At 41.9% G+C, this 21464-nt stretch overlaps 1 protein-coding gene across 2 annotated transcripts in view; it reads right to left on the bottom strand.

The window, feature by feature from the left end:
• Nucleotides 1-21464, bottom strand: part of Trpc4ap (transient receptor potential cation channel, subfamily C, member 4 associated protein) — an 81528-nt gene that overhangs the window by 27501 nt on the left and 32563 nt on the right. For both annotated transcript variants that reach the window (XM_005384808.2, XM_005384809.2), the window contains exons 4-7: nt 18741-18798; nt 15671-15726; nt 9980-10108; nt 6505-6712 (exon numbers count right to left, since the gene is read on the bottom strand). In XM_005384808.2, the coding sequence (XP_005384865.1) occupies nt 6505-6712; nt 9980-10108; nt 15671-15726; nt 18741-18798 (451 nt within the window). The remainder of the gene's footprint in view (nt 1-6504; nt 6713-9979; nt 10109-15670; nt 15727-18740; nt 18799-21464) is intronic.

The raw sequence follows: 21464 nt of genomic DNA, 5'->3' as shown, positions 1-21464 counted from the left end.
AACAGCCCTCGCCTGGCTGCTGCAGCCTTAAACAGAGGTCAGCATCATTTAAGGCAGTGAAAGCAGATCTGCCAGGTTGCATTCACCTGACTCTAGGAGGCCTCTGCCTCGGGGTTTGTCCCTTCCTCCTGAAAGTCCACCATTAGCTATTTCTTGGGCTGTGCTAAGGGACCAGGGACTTTTATAAAGCAACTGGCTCTGACACTGATTCATCAGATATCTTCTCTTTCCCCAGAAAAAGGAAGCTACAGTGTATTCAGGCGTACCATGTGGTAGGCACTTTATATCCAAAGCGCAAATCCTCAAAGTGGCCCTGACAGAGGGAGTCTTTCCCCCACGCCCTCACTGAAGAAAGGAGGGCTCAGAGAGGTCAGGAAATTTCCCAAGGTCAAACAGCTCTGAGTGGAGTCAGGACTCTAACCCTGACCAGATTCCTCAGGCCAGTGAGGACCTGAATGTTGCCGGGGAAAAGAGACGGAGCAGGGAGGGGCTCAGACCCCGGACACAAAGCTGACCATGTTGCGGGGGTCATTTCTGCACCTCCCAGTGTCGGAAGCCAACCCTGGGCACTCCTGAGAACTGGCAGAATGTCATATAAATGAGGACGAGAGACGAGGAGGCTGGTTAGCAGTCAGCGGGGCTGTTAGGGAGGGAACTTCCACCGGGCTGTGTGCTTCTGGAAAGCCAATGAAATTCTGAACTGTGAATGGTCAACAATAAAGGTGTAAGGGAAACAAACCCTAAAAATAAAACAAGGCCAGTGTCTGAACATATTTGCTTATATATGCACTAAATCTCCCTAGAAGAATAGAAAAGAGGCCAACAGCAGAGGTTGCCTCAGAAAACAGCCACAGGATACAGCCCAGATGCCCCTCAACTGAGCAAAGGAGCTGGGCCACTGGGAGCAAGAGCAGGAGAGAAACCTCACTGAACACCTTCGGAACCACCTAAGTGTATCACACAATCAAAATTCGTAAGTAGATACTTCACAGTACCACGGCACAACATCAAGATACTTCATCCTTTTGGTGTAATAACTGGATCAGAGTTACATTTTTAAAATCTGCTCCATGGACAGACATGTACTGTAGTTCTAGCTACTTGAGAGGCTGAACAGAGATCTTGAGCTCAGAAGTTTGAGGTCAGTCTGGGCAACATAGTAAGAGACCCTGTCTCCAAAAAAAAGGCCACCTTGTAGAAACATTAAAATATATGATGCCTGGATTTGTGTCAAGATAATAAAAGGACTGGAGCTGTAACTCAGTAACAGAGCATGGCAGGGCTCTGAGTCCAATCCCAGCATCAAAAGAAAAAAAAGGGAAAACAAACAAACAAACAACCCTCCCACAAAAAAAAAACCAAAGTAAAACAGGGAGTGATGAAGGGAGTAGAAAGAAAACAGGCCAGCTCGTCAGCTGACATTATTTGAAGCTGAGCAATGGGTAAAGGAACGTCAGCAGAACATTTGCTCTACTTTTATATGTTTGATGTTTCCCACAATGAAACACTTTAAAATAAAATTCAAAAGAATACAACATTGAAGAAAATTTTTAGCCAGGTGTGATGGCCCACGCCTGTAATCCCAGCACTCGCGAGGCAGGAGGATCATTGTCCACTGACTGATGAACAGCCAAACAAACAGTGAAGATTAGGATGAATCTACTCAGCTGTAAACAGTAACAGAGTACTGACACACTACAGTGTGAACAACCCTTGACAACACCACGCCAAATGAACAAAAGGCCTCATTATGATGTGAGTCTTCAATTTTTGTGGTCCTGGGGATTGAACTGGAACGTTCACACTGAGCTGCATCTCCAGACCTTCTCTATTTTGGGACAGGGTCTCACTGTCACTAAGTGGTCTAGGCAAGGCTTGAACTTGAGGACCCCCACATCTCAGGCTCCCAGAGCGCTGAGATACACGATTCCTTTTATATTCACATCCAGGATGGATGGAAAGCACAGTGGTGGTTGCCAGAGGCTGGGCAGGGGAAATGAGCAGTGACTGATGTGTGAGCTGCTTCTCAGATGAAAGCGCAGGGGACCAGTCTGCGTGGGGAGCTGTGTAACAGGGAAATGTACTAGACGCCACTGAACAAAACCGCTCACTTTAAAATGGTTAATTTTAGACCAGGGATGTAGCTCAGCGGTACAAGTGCCTGCCTGGCAAAGCTCAAGGTCCTGAGTTCAATTCCTGATACCCACCAAAAAAAAAAAAAAAAAAAGGTTAATTTTTACATCATGGGACCATTAGTTAAAAGAATTTATACTGAGATAACCTTTTTTTTTCTTTCAAGTTTAGTAAAGATCAAGATATATGAAAACAGCTGGTACTGGGAAGGAGGCAGAGACAACAAAACGGGAAGACGATCCAGTCATTTCTTTGAGGGTTAAGCATCTACCAAAGTTTAACACGACCTCGCACACCACACTCTACTCCACAAGGTTGTTATCGGCAGGAACAAAGACTTGAAATAAACCAAATTTCTATCCAGAGAAATTTCTAACAATAGAATTTTGGTTGCATAAATTATGGTATGCGCATATGGAATACGGCACAGCTATTCAGAGGGAATCACATAATTTTATACGTGATACAATGCTTTGCAAGATAAACTTCAGCCAAGGCAGAATGGTGCCTCTTTTGTACAAAGAGAAAGGGACGAACCTCTTTGCCTCTCCTGCACCCCACGACTGCGCATGAGAGAATATCTCTGGAGGAAGACGGTGACAGGTCCCTCAGGGAAAGGAAAAGACTTTCTACTGTTCACCTGCTGTTCCTTTCGTAGTGTTTGGATTTTGTTTTTACTTTTTCTAAAAATAAATACAGTATCTGAATGGTATACGAACATCTTCACCTAGCCGGCTTTTTATTATTAGACCTCCTTTCTCTAGCACACAGAGCCCTGGTTTCGTTACCTCGTCTTCCCCATTCCCACACCGGGCCTGTGCTCCAGCAGATGCAATCTGCTCGGCTCTCGGGTATGAGACTCGGGCTTCTGAGCCCAGAGAGTTCTGAGACCTGGAGTCATTGATCTCTTGAAAAGCTGAGGAGGGCCGGGGATGTAGCTCAGCAGCACAGCACCTCCCTGCCAAGAGCAAGGTCCTGAGTTTGACTCCCAGTACCAAAAAAAAGGAAAAGCTGCAGGCCCTCTTCCCAGAAAATCACTGGCTGAATTCCTCGCAGCAATGTGTGTGCACCTCGAGGCCCAGCACCAGGCACCACACGATACTCGTAATCTTCAGCTTTACCAGTAGCTACCACGACTGGTTGGTTAGTACTACACTGTGTTTGTTTCCACTGGCAGGCGCCGCTCTGCTTTCCACTTCAGGCTGTGGCATGAGTCAGTCCCTCTCAGCGAGGTGTCATCTTAGGTTGGTAATCAGCTGGCTACGGCTCCATCTCTATTTCTAACTGAAATCAGGGATGATATCTGTGTTGCAGATGGTATCGTTTACATCCATCTGAATCAACAGAAAGAACAACTAGTCATTTGGAGAATCTTAAAAAGGGCTTGACCATTATTTACCATCTGAGCTCTGGGAAGATACCATGAAACTCTTCTGTGCAAGAAACCTATCACAACTATTACTTATTAAAACAAACACATTTTGGCAATATCGTACATAACTCGGCTTTCTGTGCCACTATGCGCTAACGCGTATGTTTGAAGTCCTCCCCGGCACAGCTGCAGATACAGGCAGGGCCTTTGGGGAGCTCATCTAGGTTAAATGAGATCATAAGCAAAGGTCCTAAACCAGTACAACAGACGTCCTTATGAGAAGAGTAGGAGATGCCGCAGATCTCTCTCTGCGCAGAGGAAAGGCCATGGGGGGCCCTGGTGAGAAGGGGTCTGTCCACAAGCTGCCTCACAGCTGAAACCAACCCTACAGTGCCTTGATCTTGGACTCTCGGCTTCCAAAGCTGAGAGAAATAAGCTTCTCTTAAGCCCCTCAGGTTGCTGTATCTCATGACAGCAGCCCATGCTAACGCATATATCTTCAAAATTCAATGCAATAATGGCAGCATCGAAGAGTAACAGCTTTCTCACCCACTGTGATTTAATTATGTTCCCCAGCTTGGCCTTCCCTGGGTATCTGACTGGAGAAAATCATCTGGGTTATAGGAAGGACCAGGAATTATGGTCAGAGTTGGGAAGGGTCAGACCTTGTACAACCAGATGTGAGAAGGGGTTAACTATAACACTTAAACTTTATCAAAAAAGCTATTGGCAGCCAGGAGTGGTGGTGCATGCCTGTAATCTCAGCACTTGGGAGGCTGAGGCAGGAGGATCTCCCTGAGTTCGAGGCCAGCCTGGGCACCACAGTGAGTTCAAGGACAGTCTGAACTGCATAGTGAGACCCTGTCTCAAAAAAACAAAAAACAAATATACACACCAACTATCAGCAGACATTGTACCTGGATTATTTAATAGGTCAGCCACACAAGTATTAAAGTGAATCTAGGTATTTTATAAGATTTTTTTTTTTTAATTCCCCAAGTCAAAGAAACTGCTTGGCATTAAGACTCAGTCAAAACTTAACTGACTAGAATATCTCATCCACCAAGGATGATGGGTAATGTTAGTTTTACAAAAATCAGTTTACAAACAGGCATGTTGAAGTAATCTGTACTAACAGAATGTGTCTGAGCATACTCCTTAATTGGAAAACTAAAAGATGAAAGTTACTCACTGTATCAGCACACACAGAACCCAAAACTGAGCCTTCTGCTCCCCAGTTTCCTAATGTATACGATGGGAATACTAACCTCTATTCCACAGAGCTGCTTAGGGAATTAGGCAAAATCACTCCTAGGTAAGTCAGCTCAGTGACTGCCATAAAGCAAAAACAATGTATATGTATTTTAAGTTAGTTTTATGGAATAATTTAAAATGTATACAAATGTATATGTGTAAGTCGGCTTTGACATATAACTTAGTTTTAATAAAACTAAGTTAAAAAACACCCATTTTTATGAAAACGGTGTGAAATGTTTTTTTTTTTATGAAAAAAATACCTTGCTTTAAAAAAACACCCATTTTTATGACTTACTACACTGAGAATTCTCCAAAAGTTGTAAGAAGAGGGGGAGGAAAATCCTCCCCAGACCAAGGAAGGTCTTGTCTCTAGAGACACAGGAGGACAAGCAAGGCTGGAGGGAGAGCCCCTACTTTGGGGCTCACAGAGCCCACATACTTATGATTCTATATAAGCCATGTAAAATTATACTCCTTGACACCTACAAAGCCCAGTTAGGGTCACCTGGCTGTCGGCTGAGTTGAGGGCAGAACACTCAAGATCAGGAAGGGAGGCTGCTGCGGGGCACACACCAGCCAACTGCTCTTCAGAGCAGCATGAAGGCTGCCTTGGAACAGGCATGGCTTTCTACTGCATTTTTATTGCTTTACCCGATTTTTTGTTGTTAACCACAAGGGACAAAGCGATATGTGTCTGTAACAACAATGTGATTTCTGAATTGCTAGTTGTTAATATTCAAGAACTAGCTTTTGCATCAGGCATGGTAGCACATGCCTGTAATCCTAGCACTTGGGAGGTTGAAACAGAAAATCGCCACAAAGTAGAGGCCAGCCTGGGCTACAAAGTGGATTCAAGGCCAGCCTGGACTACATAGCAAGATACTACCTCAAAAAATAAATAAATAAATTTTTAAAAAATAAAATCTTATGGCTGGACGTATACCTAGTTTCCCCAAAACCTGCACAGGCCAGGACATTTTATTAGTAAGAGTTCTTTTACTACTGGAAAGAAATACATTGGGCTAGGTTGGTTAGAATAGTGTGTGTGTGTGCGCGTGCGTGTTTCATTAATACACTCACATGGTTCTGAACCAAGCATCACATAAAAGCACACACGGGGAAGTCTCACTGCCGCTGCTGACCCTCTGTGGGTACGCGCCTCCCCCTAGCAACTCATCACTGTGTGCTTCTCACGCACCCTTTCCGTTTCTTTATGCATAATGTCGGTGACAAATGGCACCTTAGTAAAAAAACGTCACGTTATACACACTCTTCTGCTTCTCCTTTTCATCATTAGTACATCTTGGAGCTGCTTCTACACCAGTACATAAAGATCTTCATCATCTAAAAGGTATACCATTTTCCATTACATAAATGTTCTGTTCATGAACACGGGCTTGTCTCCAGTCTTTTGTTATAAACAACGCTGCTATGAACAACCTTGACATATTTTGTATCTTTAGGAGAAAGGCCCAGACGAGGCTTAGTAGGGCAAACGTATATGCATTTGTAACTCTGACAGTGGGGTGCTTCTCAGATTTTGAACTCATTCAAAAATCTGATGAAAGCTACAGAATTTGGTCCTCCAAATAAAAGATTCACATAAATTTTCCATACTCTACAAGTGGACGCTAGGAGTCCTCACGGATCAATCTCTAGAGACATTAAAGGAACTAAATGGTGTATGTAGGAAGGGTCTCAGAGCTGACTGTGTGGGAATGCTGAGAACCTGGACACTTTACCTTGATTGATTTCGGCCGCAGAAGGCCCCAAGCTCAAGCTCTTCTTCTGCTGAGCATTTTTGGCAAGAAGTGTGTGCTTGTCGTCGTTCCCTGTGTCCATCTCTGAAATGGTGACAGCCAGAATCCGGCAGAAATTAGCAAGCTGCTGCTGGTCAAAATTGGATACTAAGGAACTCAGATTGGGAACTTCGTCTAGTCGGATCATTTCCTACAGAAGACACAAGGAAAATAACCCCACGCTCAGTCCACTTCAGAGACCGCTTGCACCCTCCTGTCCTGCAACTCCCACGGGGCCTGGTGAAGCGACCACTCGGGTTCAAACCCCAGCTCAGCAACGTGCAGCTGTGCGACCTTAGGGCTACAGTCCTGGACTCTATCATCTTTCCTTGCCATCTGCAAAAGGGACTAACCTACCTCAAAGAACAGTCCTTTAAATTTACCCTCGGACACCATTGGTCCCACTCTCTACTTTTCTCTTGTGACACGTATTGCCGATTAAAAAAAAAAAAACACTCAAGTTTTATAAATCACAAGTCACCATTCTTGCTATAGATGTTTTTCTTTTTAAGAAATAAAATATTCCAAATGCAAGCTGAAGGCGTCTGCATTTCCCCACCCAGCGCATTTCCTTTCCTCTTCTCAGAAGTCATTTTAAACTAAGTTTATTATTCCCAAGATATGTTTTTATTCTTCAAATACATCTATGCAACTACATGATGTTGCTCTGTGCGGCCAGTGTGAATATGATACTCTCTTCCCTTTTCAGGGTCTTGCAATAGAGCCCAGACTGGCCTTGAACTTTTGATCCTCCTGACTCGGCCTCCCCAGTGCTGGGATTACAGGTGTGCACCACCAAGCCTGGCCCCACACCTTACTTCTAACTCAATCAACACTGACATTTATCTACACAGACCCAAGCACAGCTCCAGTTCAATTTTTTTTCATTGCTTTACTCCACAATTTTAATTGTTCTTTTTTATTACTTATTATTACTTTGCTATTAAAAAGCAAGTTTGCTCATTACTAATGCTTTATCTACTTTCTAATATTCCACTGTGTGACGGGACGTGGGTTATAGACCGGCTTTCAGTTCTTTTGCTCTGAAACAACGGTGCCATAAATGTCCTTGCATGTGACGGTGTGCGTGTGTTCAGAGAGCACATTGCAGGTTTCTTGGGAAGCAGCTTGTAAACTGTTCCGACAATGACCAAGGACAAGAAATGTATTTTCCATCACAAGCCAAAAAAGATACATGTTGGAATGTCATATGTGTGTACAAAATATAATATATGCAGAAGATATAAAATCTATATAAAAATATGGAAGAAAGATGTCTTAAAACAGTACCCTTACATGACACACTTGGATCTTTTCTACTTAGCTGGGATAGCCATTAATGTTACAACTCTCCTGGGTCCAATCTGATATTTTCATTTCTCAGAATCACTATTTTAGACTCCACCCCTGTGTGCCCCAGGCACAGGCCACGGGCGACAAAACGAAACCCACACTGACAGCTAGGGCAGCTCGGGGCAGAGCTGCTCTCGGCGCCGGGCACAGGGTGCGCAACACTCAAGCATAACACGGGCAAAAGCATACACATAAACAACCCGGCAGTACGTCAGTGCTTCTGCTGACACCGCTCCCAGACGCCTGCTCTCCCCGCACCATGCTACGGGATCTGCACGTCCTGCTCATCAGTGAAGTCAAGCATCTTCTCGTGGCTCTGGGCCGCTTCTCTTCTCTGAAATGCTTATTCATATTACTGCTCATTTTTTAACTAGGCTGCGTCAAATTCTGAATCCCAGTCCATGCATGCGTGACTGCAAATGCATTTTCTCACTCTGTACTTTGGGTTCTACATTTGTTTTGGTGTCTACCTACCCTCACAAACAGCACCACAAAGTACAGTAGAGCCCATCACCATTTCTGGCAACATAAAAAGGATGAGAGGACAGGAGAGCCAGGTGGGAAAGTGAGAAAGGAGCAATCATCCTCCACATGGAGACCGCCGGGGAGCCTGGCCTTTGCTCCATGGAGGCGGCCTTATACACACGGGCCAGAGCGCACAATTATTGGAAAACTAACAAAGCCTTTTTATCAAAGGACACAAAGGGTCCATGTGGGGCCTGTACACATCTCCGATTAGTTCCTACAAAAGGCCATTTGTGCCGCTTCTGCCTCGGCAATGGTAAGCAAGGCAGAAAAACAGAAAGGACAGCTGGCCTCGTCACAATGAACATAGGTACCCTCTTCCCCGCATAGGTACCCTCTTCCCTGCCTCCTCGAGAAGGCTGCTTAGCAGAAAGAGGAAGAAATCTGCTAACCAGCAACCAATAGGGAGGCTTGGAATAAGCCTGGAGAAGTAAGCTCCAGGTCCTAACAAGCACTACTCAAAATCTAACATAGTGGCTGGGCATGGTGGAGCATGTCTGGAACCTCAGCACTTGGGAGGCTGAGGCAGAAGAATCTCCAAGAATTCGAGGCCAGCTGGAGCTACACAATGAGTTCAAGCCCAGCCTGAACTATACAGTGAGACCCTGTCTTGAAAAATCAAAAACAAACCAAAAATCTCAACCCCTTCCGCACAAAATTCTAACACTGTGACTAACAAGAGGTCTGTGGACACATTTTTTTGTGGTCAGTGAAAACATTTCATTCAGTGTTTTCATTTTGATCATAATCTTTTTTAAAAAAGCTAAAGATCACCAGAATGTCCACCTTATGAGCAAGTGGCAGGAATTCACTGCTTACATTTCTGTCTCTGTGTAGATGCCAATTAGTCAACTTTAATTATTAAAGACTAACAAGAAAAGCTAGAGGTGAACTTAAGCGAAGGTCACAAGTTACAACCATGGGGAACTGACTGTAATGAATATAGATTTCCCAGCAGTTCAACTACAGAAACACGGTTTGAGAGTAGAGTCGCTACCTGGCATGCAACAGTACAGGTACACCAAAATGAACTTGTACCTTAGTAATATGGGCGGGTCTTCTGTTTGTTTGCTTTGCTTTTGAGATAGGGTCTCACTATATAGTTGAGGCTGGCCTTGAACGCATTATGTAGTAGCTCAGGCTCGTCTCAAGTTTGTGGCAATCCTCCTGCCTCAGCTTCCCACGTGCTGGGATTATAGGAATGCACTACCTTGTCTGGCCATCTACCATCATAACTCATGAGGGCAATTTTGTTTCAACAAAAGGACATGGGCCTTCACATTAAATTCACCAAGTCAATTTGAAGTCTCAAGTTTCATAAGTAGTTTGAACCCAACTTACGTACTTATTTAGGCTTCACAGTTATAAAAGATCCGCTAATACAAGAAGTATAACCTAATTTTACACTTGAATATATCTAGTAACACAAAAAATAATTCAACACAGGGCATATAGAAGAATTTCTTTTAAAAGAGTTCTTCACATTTTTCAGGTTTGGGAATCCAATGGTCTGAGACACCTGCCGGAAGACACAGCTCACCTTTTTGACGCCCAAAATATCTTCAATGAGAGTTGCTGTTTGTAAGAATGTCTTCTTACTCGTCATCAGTGTAAACAAGAAGATCACAAAATCATTCTTTTCTGCCAAACGCTTTGTAACTCCTTCCGTCTGTCACAGCAGAGGGGAGAAAAAGCAGAACAGGTTGTGACTACGAAACAAAACATAAAGAGCAAGGCATCCCTTCCAGGTATCAGGAAAGCATCCCAGCCCTGGAGAACCGGCAGGGCCAACGTCTGGGTGGTCCTGCACCAACTGTGGGAATGCCTCAAACTCCCCGGCCATGGGAGAAAACGCCACCCGGCACCCTGAGCACGCAACAGAAAGTCTGTGGACGTGAGGAAGGGGGCATGGCCTCAGGTGACCTGTAAAGGCCACACCCCAAAGGTTTCGTGTAGAGAACAAACCAGTGTCTTTGGAGCAGAAATGGTGACGAGTGAAAGTGACTGCACTTAGGGCCCGACCCAGGTGAAAGCTGGACCCAGTGAGACCGTGTTTCCTGGGAGTTTGCAAAATGATTCTGGAGGCCATTCTCACACAGGAAGCCCAACAGTGAAGGAAGCATGGATTTTAGGCTCAGACCCAAATTCTAATTCCAGTGAGGTGAACCTAAGCAAATCACTTCTCCCCTTTGGACCTCCGTTTCCTCGTCTGTAAAATGATTATTTCAAGTCTTTGACAGGATTCAATTAGAAGATCCATGTAAACACTGCCTATATGGTAAGTCTCTGCCACGAGCCTACAGACAAAATGGTCTTCTTAGAGTAAGCGAAAGACTTTAAGTTTCCTTTGCTAGTCAGTTAAGTACCACTCTCGTAACTGACATCCAAAGGCTCTTCAAACTGGAGCAAAGTTACTGCCCGGGACGAGCTCCCCGAGACTCACCCCCTGCTGGTCAGGCTGACTGACCTGCGGTTACAACCACGCACACAGGGGTTTTCCCACTTCTACCACTTTGTGCTTCCCTGTGGGAACGGCCCTACCAACTCCCTGTCTGTCAGCACCATTTCCAATATAGGAACAATATAAACATCTGCTGATACGGAACTGATAAATCAAGGATGCTACACCTGCATTATGAAATATACATTAGCAAAAAAATGTAACTAATCTTTATAATTTTAATAGGATAAAAAAAACTAGCCATGAAATGGTGCTTATACACATACTGCCATGTACCAAAATTCTTAAATAATTTGTAAAGCAAATTGTTGGCGCTTAATCTAGTTAAGGAATCACACATGATTTATATACTCTGCATCTTATCTGTATTTGCTATTTTGTCAAAGAAATCTCTTTATTATTTATGAAATAAATCAGCATCAAAGACAGGAACGGGCAAGCCTACCAACCCTTCCAAATGCTGCCTCCTCATGAAATCTTCCCTGATGTACTCCACACCGCGCTACTTCTCGTGTGTTAAAAGCACTGGGTCTGCACTTGTCCGCTTCATTTACTACATCCCGAACCTTAGTCCACGAACTGTGAGCTCGCTGAAGACGGGATTCTACTTTATTCCTCTCTGTGTCCCTGCTATCCAATAGCAGGCCTAGACAGGGCAAGTATTTGTGAAATATTTGCTTAAAGACTAGAGTAAAAATCAAGAAGTACCTGGGAAATAAAGGAACCATCTAACTTGTGAAATCCCCAAAACTGGGTTCAAGAGCTTGAATTTATTTCTTTATATACATATTTTTTGTCTTTTTTGAGACAGGGTCTTGCTATGCAGTTCAGGCTGGCCTTGAGCTCACTTTGTAGCCCAGGCTGGTCTCAAACTTGCAACGATCCTCCTGCCTCAGCCTCCTGAGTGCTGAAATTACAGGCGTGTGCTACCACATCTGGCAAGAGCTTGAATTAAAAACTGCGATACTGCTTGCTTAACCTCCCCTACACACACACCCCTACCCCATAGAGCAACCATATCTTAGTGGCTTTGATCTTTCTTTCTTCATTCTTTTTAGCCTCAAAGCTGAAAAAAAGCCAGGTGTGGTGGTGCACACCTGTAACCCCAGCATTCAGGAGGCTGAGGCAGGAGGATTGCTGAGAGTTCAAGACCAGCCTGGGCTACAAAGTAAGCTCCAGGTCAGCCTGAACTGCATAGCAAGACCCTGTCTCAAAAAGACAAAAAAAAAAAAAAAAAAAAAAAAAATCCTTCTGAAAGGCAGACTGCAACAACCATGACTTCTCTTTAAAGAATATAATCAGATTGGGATGTAGCTTAGTGGTAGAGCCTTGCTTCACATATGTGAGGCCCTGGGTTTGATCTCTAGTACCATGTGCCAAAAAATAAAGAACGAATATCATCAAATGATGTACAGGTGAACACCGAGTATATGCCAGTGGTGGCGAATCTATGGCATGCATGCCACAGTGGGCTGTTTGTATTACTGAAAGCTCTAAACTGTTCACATCAGTGGTATAGGGGACCCCCAAGCTAGGAAGCACTTTACAGCCTGTGGGATGAACATGTCAAAGCAAACTGCAATTTCAAACTGAAGGCATCCCACAAGTGTGCTGAGTATATAAATCTACGGGCATTAAGTAGAAAGCAATCTCAGTGTGATTCTGTATTAACGTTCCATTGCTGCTCTTTAGTTGTGGCACTGGTACATTTAAAAACATGTGTTTTTTTTTCTCCAACCACATACAGCACCTACATTGGCTATTAAGATGTTAAACAGGACTGATTCTAGCTTAATTCAGGCCAGATTGATCCCAGCTTAATGAGGAGGAGAGAGACAGACAGACACCAATGTCTTAAACCTTAAAAATCGGGCCTGTCTCCAGGTAGAGGAATATGGCCCCGTGGTACAGCACTTGCCAAGATGCATGAGGCCCTGGGCTCAAGCTCTACCATAAGAAAAAGAAAAAACTGTCCGGGTCGTCAAACACACAAACCTGTGGCCCTGACTCGCTTACCCTTGACCACCCGCCTCTCTCCTCTCTTCAACTTATCAAGATCCTACTCCTAGAGACTGGCTAACACGCAGGCTCTTCTGCAAAGCCTTCCCAAATTACCGCCCAAAAAGCCATGCGCAATTGTTCCTTTCCTCTGTATCTCAAGGCCTGAACTCTCTCAAACAATACACAATGCATTTTCTGGGGAGAGTTTTTTCAAGCTCCTTACCATAGGTTCTCGACCTAGTATCTAAATGAGAAGCTACAAACTAGTATCAAGTAAGCTAAGCTGCAGCTGGCCAGGGTACTTTAAAACTTCTTATTTTTTTTTTTTTTTTTTTTACACAAAACATCTTTTTTACTATGTATCCTCATTTTTTTGATGCTCATTTCAGAAATAAAGTAATACAGGGCATGGGGAGTGGCTCAGTGGTACAGTGCTTATTTAACATATGGGAACTCTGGGTTGGATGGTACTTTAATAATTTTAAATTTAAACATGTTTAGGCAGGATGTGCTTGCTTCTGGTTCGTCACAATTTATACAAGTCCCCAGGCCAACACAGGCAATTTCAAATACCTCTTGTTTTGTGCCTGATCCCTGGAGGCACTGCTGTCTCCAGAGAGAGCGCTAGGTTCTCATCTAACCTCAAAGGAGGCCAGGTAAGCAGAGGTGAGCCACCTCATCCCTCATTCTTTACAATCTCCCTTGAAAAACATGAACCATGTTTTACTACAGTATCAGCTAACTAACATCAGATGTCATGATTTTAAAACAGTCTCATAAAACCAACAACTACACGGGAAGTTGGCAGTGGTAGACACATCACATCACCGTCTTTCTTTTAAGGACAGTTTCTTAATGGCCTTAGTTGCAAGAGTAGTTGTATATTTCCTGAACAACTCATTTTTTATCTTATAGGTCTGTCTGTGTCTCTCTGTGACATGAGCTACACACACCAATACACACTTGAAATGTGGCTTCATCTAAACTGAGACGAGCTCCAGTAAATAAAAATTTACACTGTTTTAAAAGGTTAAAAGCTTAGTACAAAAAGAGGAAAGATCTCATTTGTAGTTATACTGAAAAAATAATATTCTTGAAATACTGCTCAAATATATTATATTATTAAAATTAACTTCATCTATTTCCTCCATTTTTTTTCCTTTAAAAATGTTGCTACAGGAGCCAGGCATGGTGGTGCATACCTGTAATCCCAGCACTTGGGAGGCTGAGGCAGGAGGATTGCCGTGAGTTCGGGACCAGCCAGGACTACAAAATAAGTTCAAGAGTAACCTGGACTACATAGCAAGATCTTGTTTAAAAAAAAAAAAAAAATGTGGCCACAGGAAATTCAAACTAACCAAAGTGGCCTGCATTAGTATAATAGGTACTATTATAGGTACTCATTTGTGTAAGTTTTCAAACACACTTCTCTATTTGTATTGGCTACTAAGAAGCTTAAACCTCCAGCTGTGCCCTGTCTATGCACAGTTTTATGGATGGTTTTATGGCCTAACCAGTCCAATTCTTAGCTATACTTACATCCCTATCCTACTTCTACATTTGTGATCTTGGTAAATTTCATGTACTCTCACAAAATGCCTGGGATATCTTGTTGAAGGAATTAAGAAATGGAGTTAAATGTATCTTTTCTACCTCCGCAGCCTATAGGTTTCACTTCTACACTAGCACCTGTCCTATTCTGCTGCAAATTCTGACCGTTTACAAGGTTTACTGTACCGTAAGTTCCTAACAGGTACCGTGTCTAATAAAAACCAGCATTTCCATATTGCCTTACAAAGTGCATTCATATCCGTTACTTCATTTAGCTCTCACAAGAAACGCTGTGAGGTTAGTATTACTGACTGTGCTCTATGGTAAGAAACTAAGGCTCAGAGAGATGTACCAAGTCAAATGTGAAACACAAAACCAACTTCTAACACTAACTGTGCTCCCCTTTTTTTCTTAGTGGTAGCAGGGACTGAACTCAGGCCCTTCACACTGAGCTGTATCCCCCCAACCCCCTTTTCCTTTGACAGAGTCTTGCTAAAGTCACTCAGGCTAGGCTCAAGCTTGTGACTCTCCTGCTTCAGAGTACTTAGATCACAGGCTGTGCTCTTTTTTTCAACCAAATTGCTCCTTTTATTCGCCATTCTTCCAGGCTCAAGGATTAATATGAGAGTGTTCCACTCAATATATGGGCAAGTTTCTGGTTCTTGTTTGTTAACAAGGAAAATGAAGGACTAGACAGAAAGGAGTTAAGGGGAATCTTAAAGGACGAAGACACTCTGCCAATGTTTGTTGCCCTTTAACAAGTAATTGCTCTGTCTCTGCTCGTATACATCCAGGGCTAAAGGCATTCAGGAGACCTGCTGATGTGGTCCTGGCTCTTAACAATTACTACAAGACCCTGCCTGCCCTATCTGTCTGTCTGTGTCTTTCTTTCTTTCTTTTTTTCTTTTTTTTGAGACAGTCTTGCTGTGTAGTCCAGGCTTGCCTTGAACTCACTATGTAGCCAAAGCTGGCCTCAAAATCATGGTGATCCTCCTGCCTCAGCCACCTGAGTGCAGAGATCACAGGCATGCCCCACCATGCCCATCTCCGCCTTCCCGTTATTTCTGTGTTGGTCCTGCTCTCAGGCACACATCAGTTCAGTTCCCTCAAATGTCCAGAAGAGTTTTCACGTCTGCAACCCCTACGTGAATGTTCTATTTTTCAGCACCAAAGACGTGGTAGGGAGAGAAATGGTGCCCCAGCAGTAGGCATACTTACACAGACACAGGTGTTATACAGGATGCTCAAGCAGTCCTTAGACATTTCTTCACTTACTGAAAGGCAAGGGGAAATAACTGGTCATCTTTTTGTTGGAAAGATAATGTAACATTCTTACTTTTTTTTGAGACAGAGTCTTGCTATGTAGTTTAGACTGGCTTTGAACTCGTGGGGATCCTCTTGCCTCAGCCTCCTGAGTACTGGGATTACAGGCGTGAACCACCACACCTGGCTACTACATTTTTTTTAAACACAAAAACTTATAATTCTCTTCAAGATAATCTGTTTTACACCTTGCTTTACAAAGTGCAATCACATCTACTATCTCACTCAATTCTTACAACAATCCTATGAGGGTAGCTCTGATTTTGAAATGCCCCTCAGAACCTACAAACCAACCTGCACACTGCTTTTTGGTTTGATATTGCAGTCACTTTCTTATGCTCCACAGTTTTCATAAGTGCATCATTTCACATAGTTTACAAAGCTAGTTTTCTCTTGTGTCTGTTTTTTGCTATTTAAATAGACTACAAATAAACAATTTAAATACATGTGTATTTATGCTTATGTTGAATCGGACCATCAAGATACGTTTCAAAAGCAGAACTACTAAAATCCAAAGTATGAGCCTCTTTATTGCTCTTGTTAGAAATTTCCACTGATGGGCCAGGGATGTAGCTCAGTGGCAGGAGCACCTGCCCGGTAAGCGCAAGGTCCTGAATTCAACCCCTGGTACCAAAAAAAAAAAAAAAAAAGAGAAAGAAATTTGCATTGAATGTTCTGCTAGTAGCAGGCTCATTCAGTGTTCTATTTAGTTTTTGTTATTGTTTTTATTTGTGCTGTGTAAATGGCTTTTAATGCCTGACCTACTAATAAAGAACTTGCTGCTTCTTTGTAAGCTGAACAGAAGAGTAGCACCAAAAAAAAAAAAGGAAAGAAAAGAAATGAAACTTAATTTTCATGACCTCCCAAACCAGGAGATGATAAAATTGAGTATAATTTTATTTACTCAGCATGGGTGCATACATGCTATACTATGGACCAAACTCAGGGATGCTCTACCACCAAACTGTATCATCACCCCTTTGTGATTTTTCATTTTGAGACAGGGTCTCACCAAGCTGCCCAGGTTGGCTTCAGATGTGAAATACTGTCTTGGCCTCCCAAGTAGTTGGAAGTACAGGCATGCACTAGCGCACTGAGTTGCGCTGCTTATACTTTTAAAAACTTGTTTCCATTCACCCCTGTGCTGGCAAAAACTCTGAAATGCTAGGTCTCCCTCTGAGATTCCAAAGAGCAGCTCTTTCAAGCTGACCTGAGCAGATGGGTTGCTTCCTGTATCTTCAGACAGAGCGATTACCCGGTATTCCTCATTACTACTACTCAACCTATTTGCGGCATTTTATTTTTTGGGAGGAGGAAGGGGGACAGTCTTTTTTTGAGACAGGGTTTCACTCTGCAGTTCAGGCTGGCCTTGAACTCATTTTGTTGCCTAGGCTGGCCTCAAATTCACAGTGATCCTCCTGCTTCACCCTCCTGAGTGCTGGGATTACCCGCATGCGCCACTAGGCTCGGCCTATTCTGTTTATTTATTTAATGACTCCAGGGCAGGGTGAAACACCAGAGAGATATATATCTCATCCACACGTGCTGTGTTCAAAGGGAGTTGGGATTCATGTACTCATCAAATACTCATTCAGTACCTACGCCAAAGCAGACAGTAGTAAGGAAAAAAGTCTCAGCCCTCATGAACCTATAAATCCCATGGGAGGAAGACAGACTAAGTACACCAGCAAGTAACCAAATGGCAAATGTACAAATGCTACTAGTTGCTGGGGTAGAAAATGGTAAGGACCAAATTAGAGTACCAAATTGAGGCAATAAACATGAATATGAACTCTTTTAACTACTACTGCATGGACAAGTGAGGGCTTCTATAGTGTGCTTTATTAGTATCAGGCATGAACAATTTCAAAAGTATATATGTGATGTTTGTAGAAGGGCACTCATCAAGTGTTAACCGAAGTGACCTCTGGCACATATGTATGTATGTATATACATATGTTTTTTCAGACACGCTCTTGCTGTGCAGTTCAGACTCGCACTGAACTCACTATGTAGTCCAGGATGGCCTGAAACTTGCAGGGATCCTCCTGCTTCAGCCTCCCAAATGCCAGGATTATAGGCATGTGCCACTATACCCAGCTTCTGGGTTTTAATAGTAGAATGAAGTGTGATTTTCACTTTTTAAATTTTTTAAAAAATTTAAATCTAAATGCCTAAAAAAAAAAATTTGTGCCAGGAGGGGTGATGCACACCTATAATCCCAGATCTTGGGAGACTGAAGCAAGAGGATCACCACAGGATCAAGGCCAGCCCACCTGGCTTAAAAAAATATACAGTAACAAAATACTCTGATTTTTACCACATACACGGGTTTCATTCTTCTGTGTGGTACTGGGGATTGAGCCCAGGACACTTTACACTGAGCTACAGCCTCAGTTCTTTCTAGTTTAAGACCCAGTCTTACTAAGTTGTCTGGGCTGCTCTCAAACTTGCACTCCTCCAGTCTCAGCCTCTCAGGCACTGGGGTCACAAGTGTGCAAGAGCATGTGTCACTGGGCCTGACACAACTGAGCTGTTTTTATTTTTACAAAAGAGTATGTATTACCTTTATAACAAAAATCTAATAGGTTTTTAAAAAATAAAGCAAAAAACGGTGACTGGACTAGGTTATTTCTTATTCTCTCAGCTAGCTATATATATGAAGTAAGAATTTCCAAACAAAACCTAAAAGCTGGACCGAAAGACTACTAGAAAGTACAAAGATGAAATTCTTTTAGCCAGGTGGTTTTCATGCTTACTCTGATGGCATCGGATCTGTATTCCTACCCAGCATCGAGGAAGGAAGAGAGCCGCTTAGCAGGGGAAGGAGAGCGCGAGCTGCTGCTGGTGTGAGGCTTGTCCTCGCTGCTAAGAGTCAGGACGGCTTCGTGGAAGAGCAGCTTCTAGAACTGCCACCACACGGCATGCTGGGAAATGAGGGTCAGTGCCTGACAAATATACTTACTTTTTAGTTTCTGTCCCCGGATAGAGATTGTAGGCCTCATAAGAATTTCTACAAGGAGCTGGTTTAAAAAAAAAAAAAAAAAAAAAAAAAGATAAAAATCTTCAAAATTAATTCAAAGCACAACTTATATAACAATCTTTGCCATGACAACTAATAGCCCAAGCAGCTGTCACTGCAAGCCATTATGTTGTAGGAGGCAGTGAGGGTCCCTGGCAGGAGTACTGCAGCCAGGGTCAGGAAACTTGGGCTCTAGTCCCAGCTCAGCCACTTATTCTCCAATATACCTGAGCAAGTTAATGCCCCTACTTGGGCCTCAGCTTTCTCACTTTAAAAATTGAATATATTAAATTAGACAATCTCTAAGGTCTGATGTGGCTTTAATTTTTGAAAAGCTGTAGAACATTACTACTACTATGACTCTTTGCTTAAACCACATATGCGTATGACTTTATTTTAAACAGGTTTCCAGATAGATCTATTAATTGTTATCATTGATTTCCAGAGATTGACGGGGTAATAAGCATATATTTTTCATTTTATACACTTATTATAGTATACACAACTTGCCTTAAACTAAGTTTGGAATAAGTATGTACTTAAAAACTCTGTTAAAAGAACAACTTATAATTGATAAAGGGGTAATCTATCAGAAATATATGACAATCATAAACATATATGTACCTAAAAACAGAACCCTGAAATATATGAAGTTAAAGCAGACAACAGAAACATAAATAATACATAGACAACTAGAGAGAACACCAGTAAATAAATAGAAGATTGAACCCATAAACCACCCAGAACTAACAGACACCCATAGAACATTCTACATTAAACAGCTAGCTGAATACATTCTATTCAAAAGCAAGCAGAACATTTTTCAAGCTAGATTATAGTTCAGGCCATAAAATAAGCCTCAATAAATTTAAAAAGATTGAAATTACATAAATTATGTTCTCTTTCCACAATGGAATTAAATTAGATATCAGAAAAAAAGAAATTCACGAATATGTAGCTAAGTATAAAATCCATTCTAAACAATCAATGAGACAAAGAAGAAATCACAAGGATAATGTTAAAGTATGGGATGGGTGAATATACCAAAACTTCTGGTCTAGCTAAAGCAGCATTTACAGGGAAATTTATAGCTACAAATACCAATCTTTTTTTAAAAAGTTAATTTATATCAATAATCCAATCTTCTATTTGAAGACAACAGAAAAAGCAGCAAACTAAACCCACAGAAAGCAGACAGATGGAAATAACAATTCAAGTGGAAATTAATGAAATAAAGAAAGTAAAATAACAGAGAAAATCGACAAACCTAAAAGTAGGTGCCTTGAAAAGATTAGCATTTCTTCAGCTAAACAGACCAAGAAAAAAAGAGGAGAGGACTCAAATTACTATAAGCAGAAATAAAGGTGCAGGCAGGATAGAAACAAAAAGGGCTATACAGGAATACTATGAACAAGTATATGCCAACTAATGAAGATAACTCTGATGAAATGGATAAATTCCTAGAAACATACACACTACAAAAAAAAAAAAAAAAACCTGACTCAAGAAGAAACCAAGTATCTCTTTAGTCCTATAACAAACAAAGAAACTGAATAAGTGATCAAACAAAACAGCTACCCATAAACACAATTTCAGAGTCTGACAGCTTCACTGATGAACCATACAAAACATTTACATATCAACTCTTTCCAAAAATTGAAGAGGAGGGACAATTTCCAACTTTTCTACTACTCTGAGACTCAAACCAAAGACATCACAATAAAATCACAGAACAACACCTCTTACAAATACTCACATAAAAAAAATCCTGAAAACACAGCAAAATACATCCAGCAACATATAAAAAGGTCTATACAACACAAAATGGAGTTTATCCTGGAAATACAAGGTTGGTTCAACATCTGAAAATCAATTAATATGATGCACCATATCTGTACAATAAAAGATAAAACCCACAAAACCATCTTGATAGATGTAGAAAGTATCTGAAAAGTACTTAAAACACTTTCATGATAAAACAAGGAACAAATGGATCTTCCTCAACCTAATAAAGGGCTTTTATAGAAATCTGAAGAGCTAACATCATCAACAAGAAAGACTGAATACTTGGCCACTAAGAGACAGAAAAACACAAATACGTCCACTCTTACTGTTTCTATTTAACATTATCTGTAGATCTTAATGGGGGTCTGTGGCAGGGAGGAAGGAAGAAGAGGGAAAAACAAGAAACTAAAGACCTAAAATACAGAAAACTCTAAAAAATTTACACTAAAAAACTTATCAGAGATCAATAAGCTTTCAAGACAATAAATTAATCAACTGCATGTCTGCAAAAGTAGATATGATCATAAAAAAAAATGAAGTTAAGAAAACTCCATTTATAAGAGACTCAAGCCGGGCATGGTGGCTCATATCTGTAACCCCAGCACTCAGGAGGCTGAGGCAGGAGGATCATTGTAAGTTTGAGGCCAGCCTGGGCTACAAAGTGAGCTCAAGGCAGCCTGAACTGCATAGTGAGACCCTGTCTCAAACACACACACACACACACACACACACAGAATAAGATACACAAGAATAAATTTAACAAGAAAAAGACTATACAAGAAAAGCAAACTATTTTTTTAAAAAGTCTAAAGACAACCAAACTACAGAAAGTTTCCTCAAATTGATTTGTTTTGTGGGTTTTTTTTTTTTTTTTTTTTTTTT

Source organism: Chinchilla lanigera, unplaced genomic scaffold, assembly GCF_000276665.1.
Source record: "Chinchilla lanigera isolate Chin_1 unplaced genomic scaffold, ChiLan1.0 scaffold00021, whole genome shotgun sequence".
Taxonomy (NCBI): domain Eukaryota; kingdom Metazoa; phylum Chordata; class Mammalia; order Rodentia; family Chinchillidae; genus Chinchilla; species Chinchilla lanigera.
The sequence above is the reverse complement of the archived record's forward strand: the minus strand, read 5'-3'. Positions and strand labels throughout refer to the sequence as shown.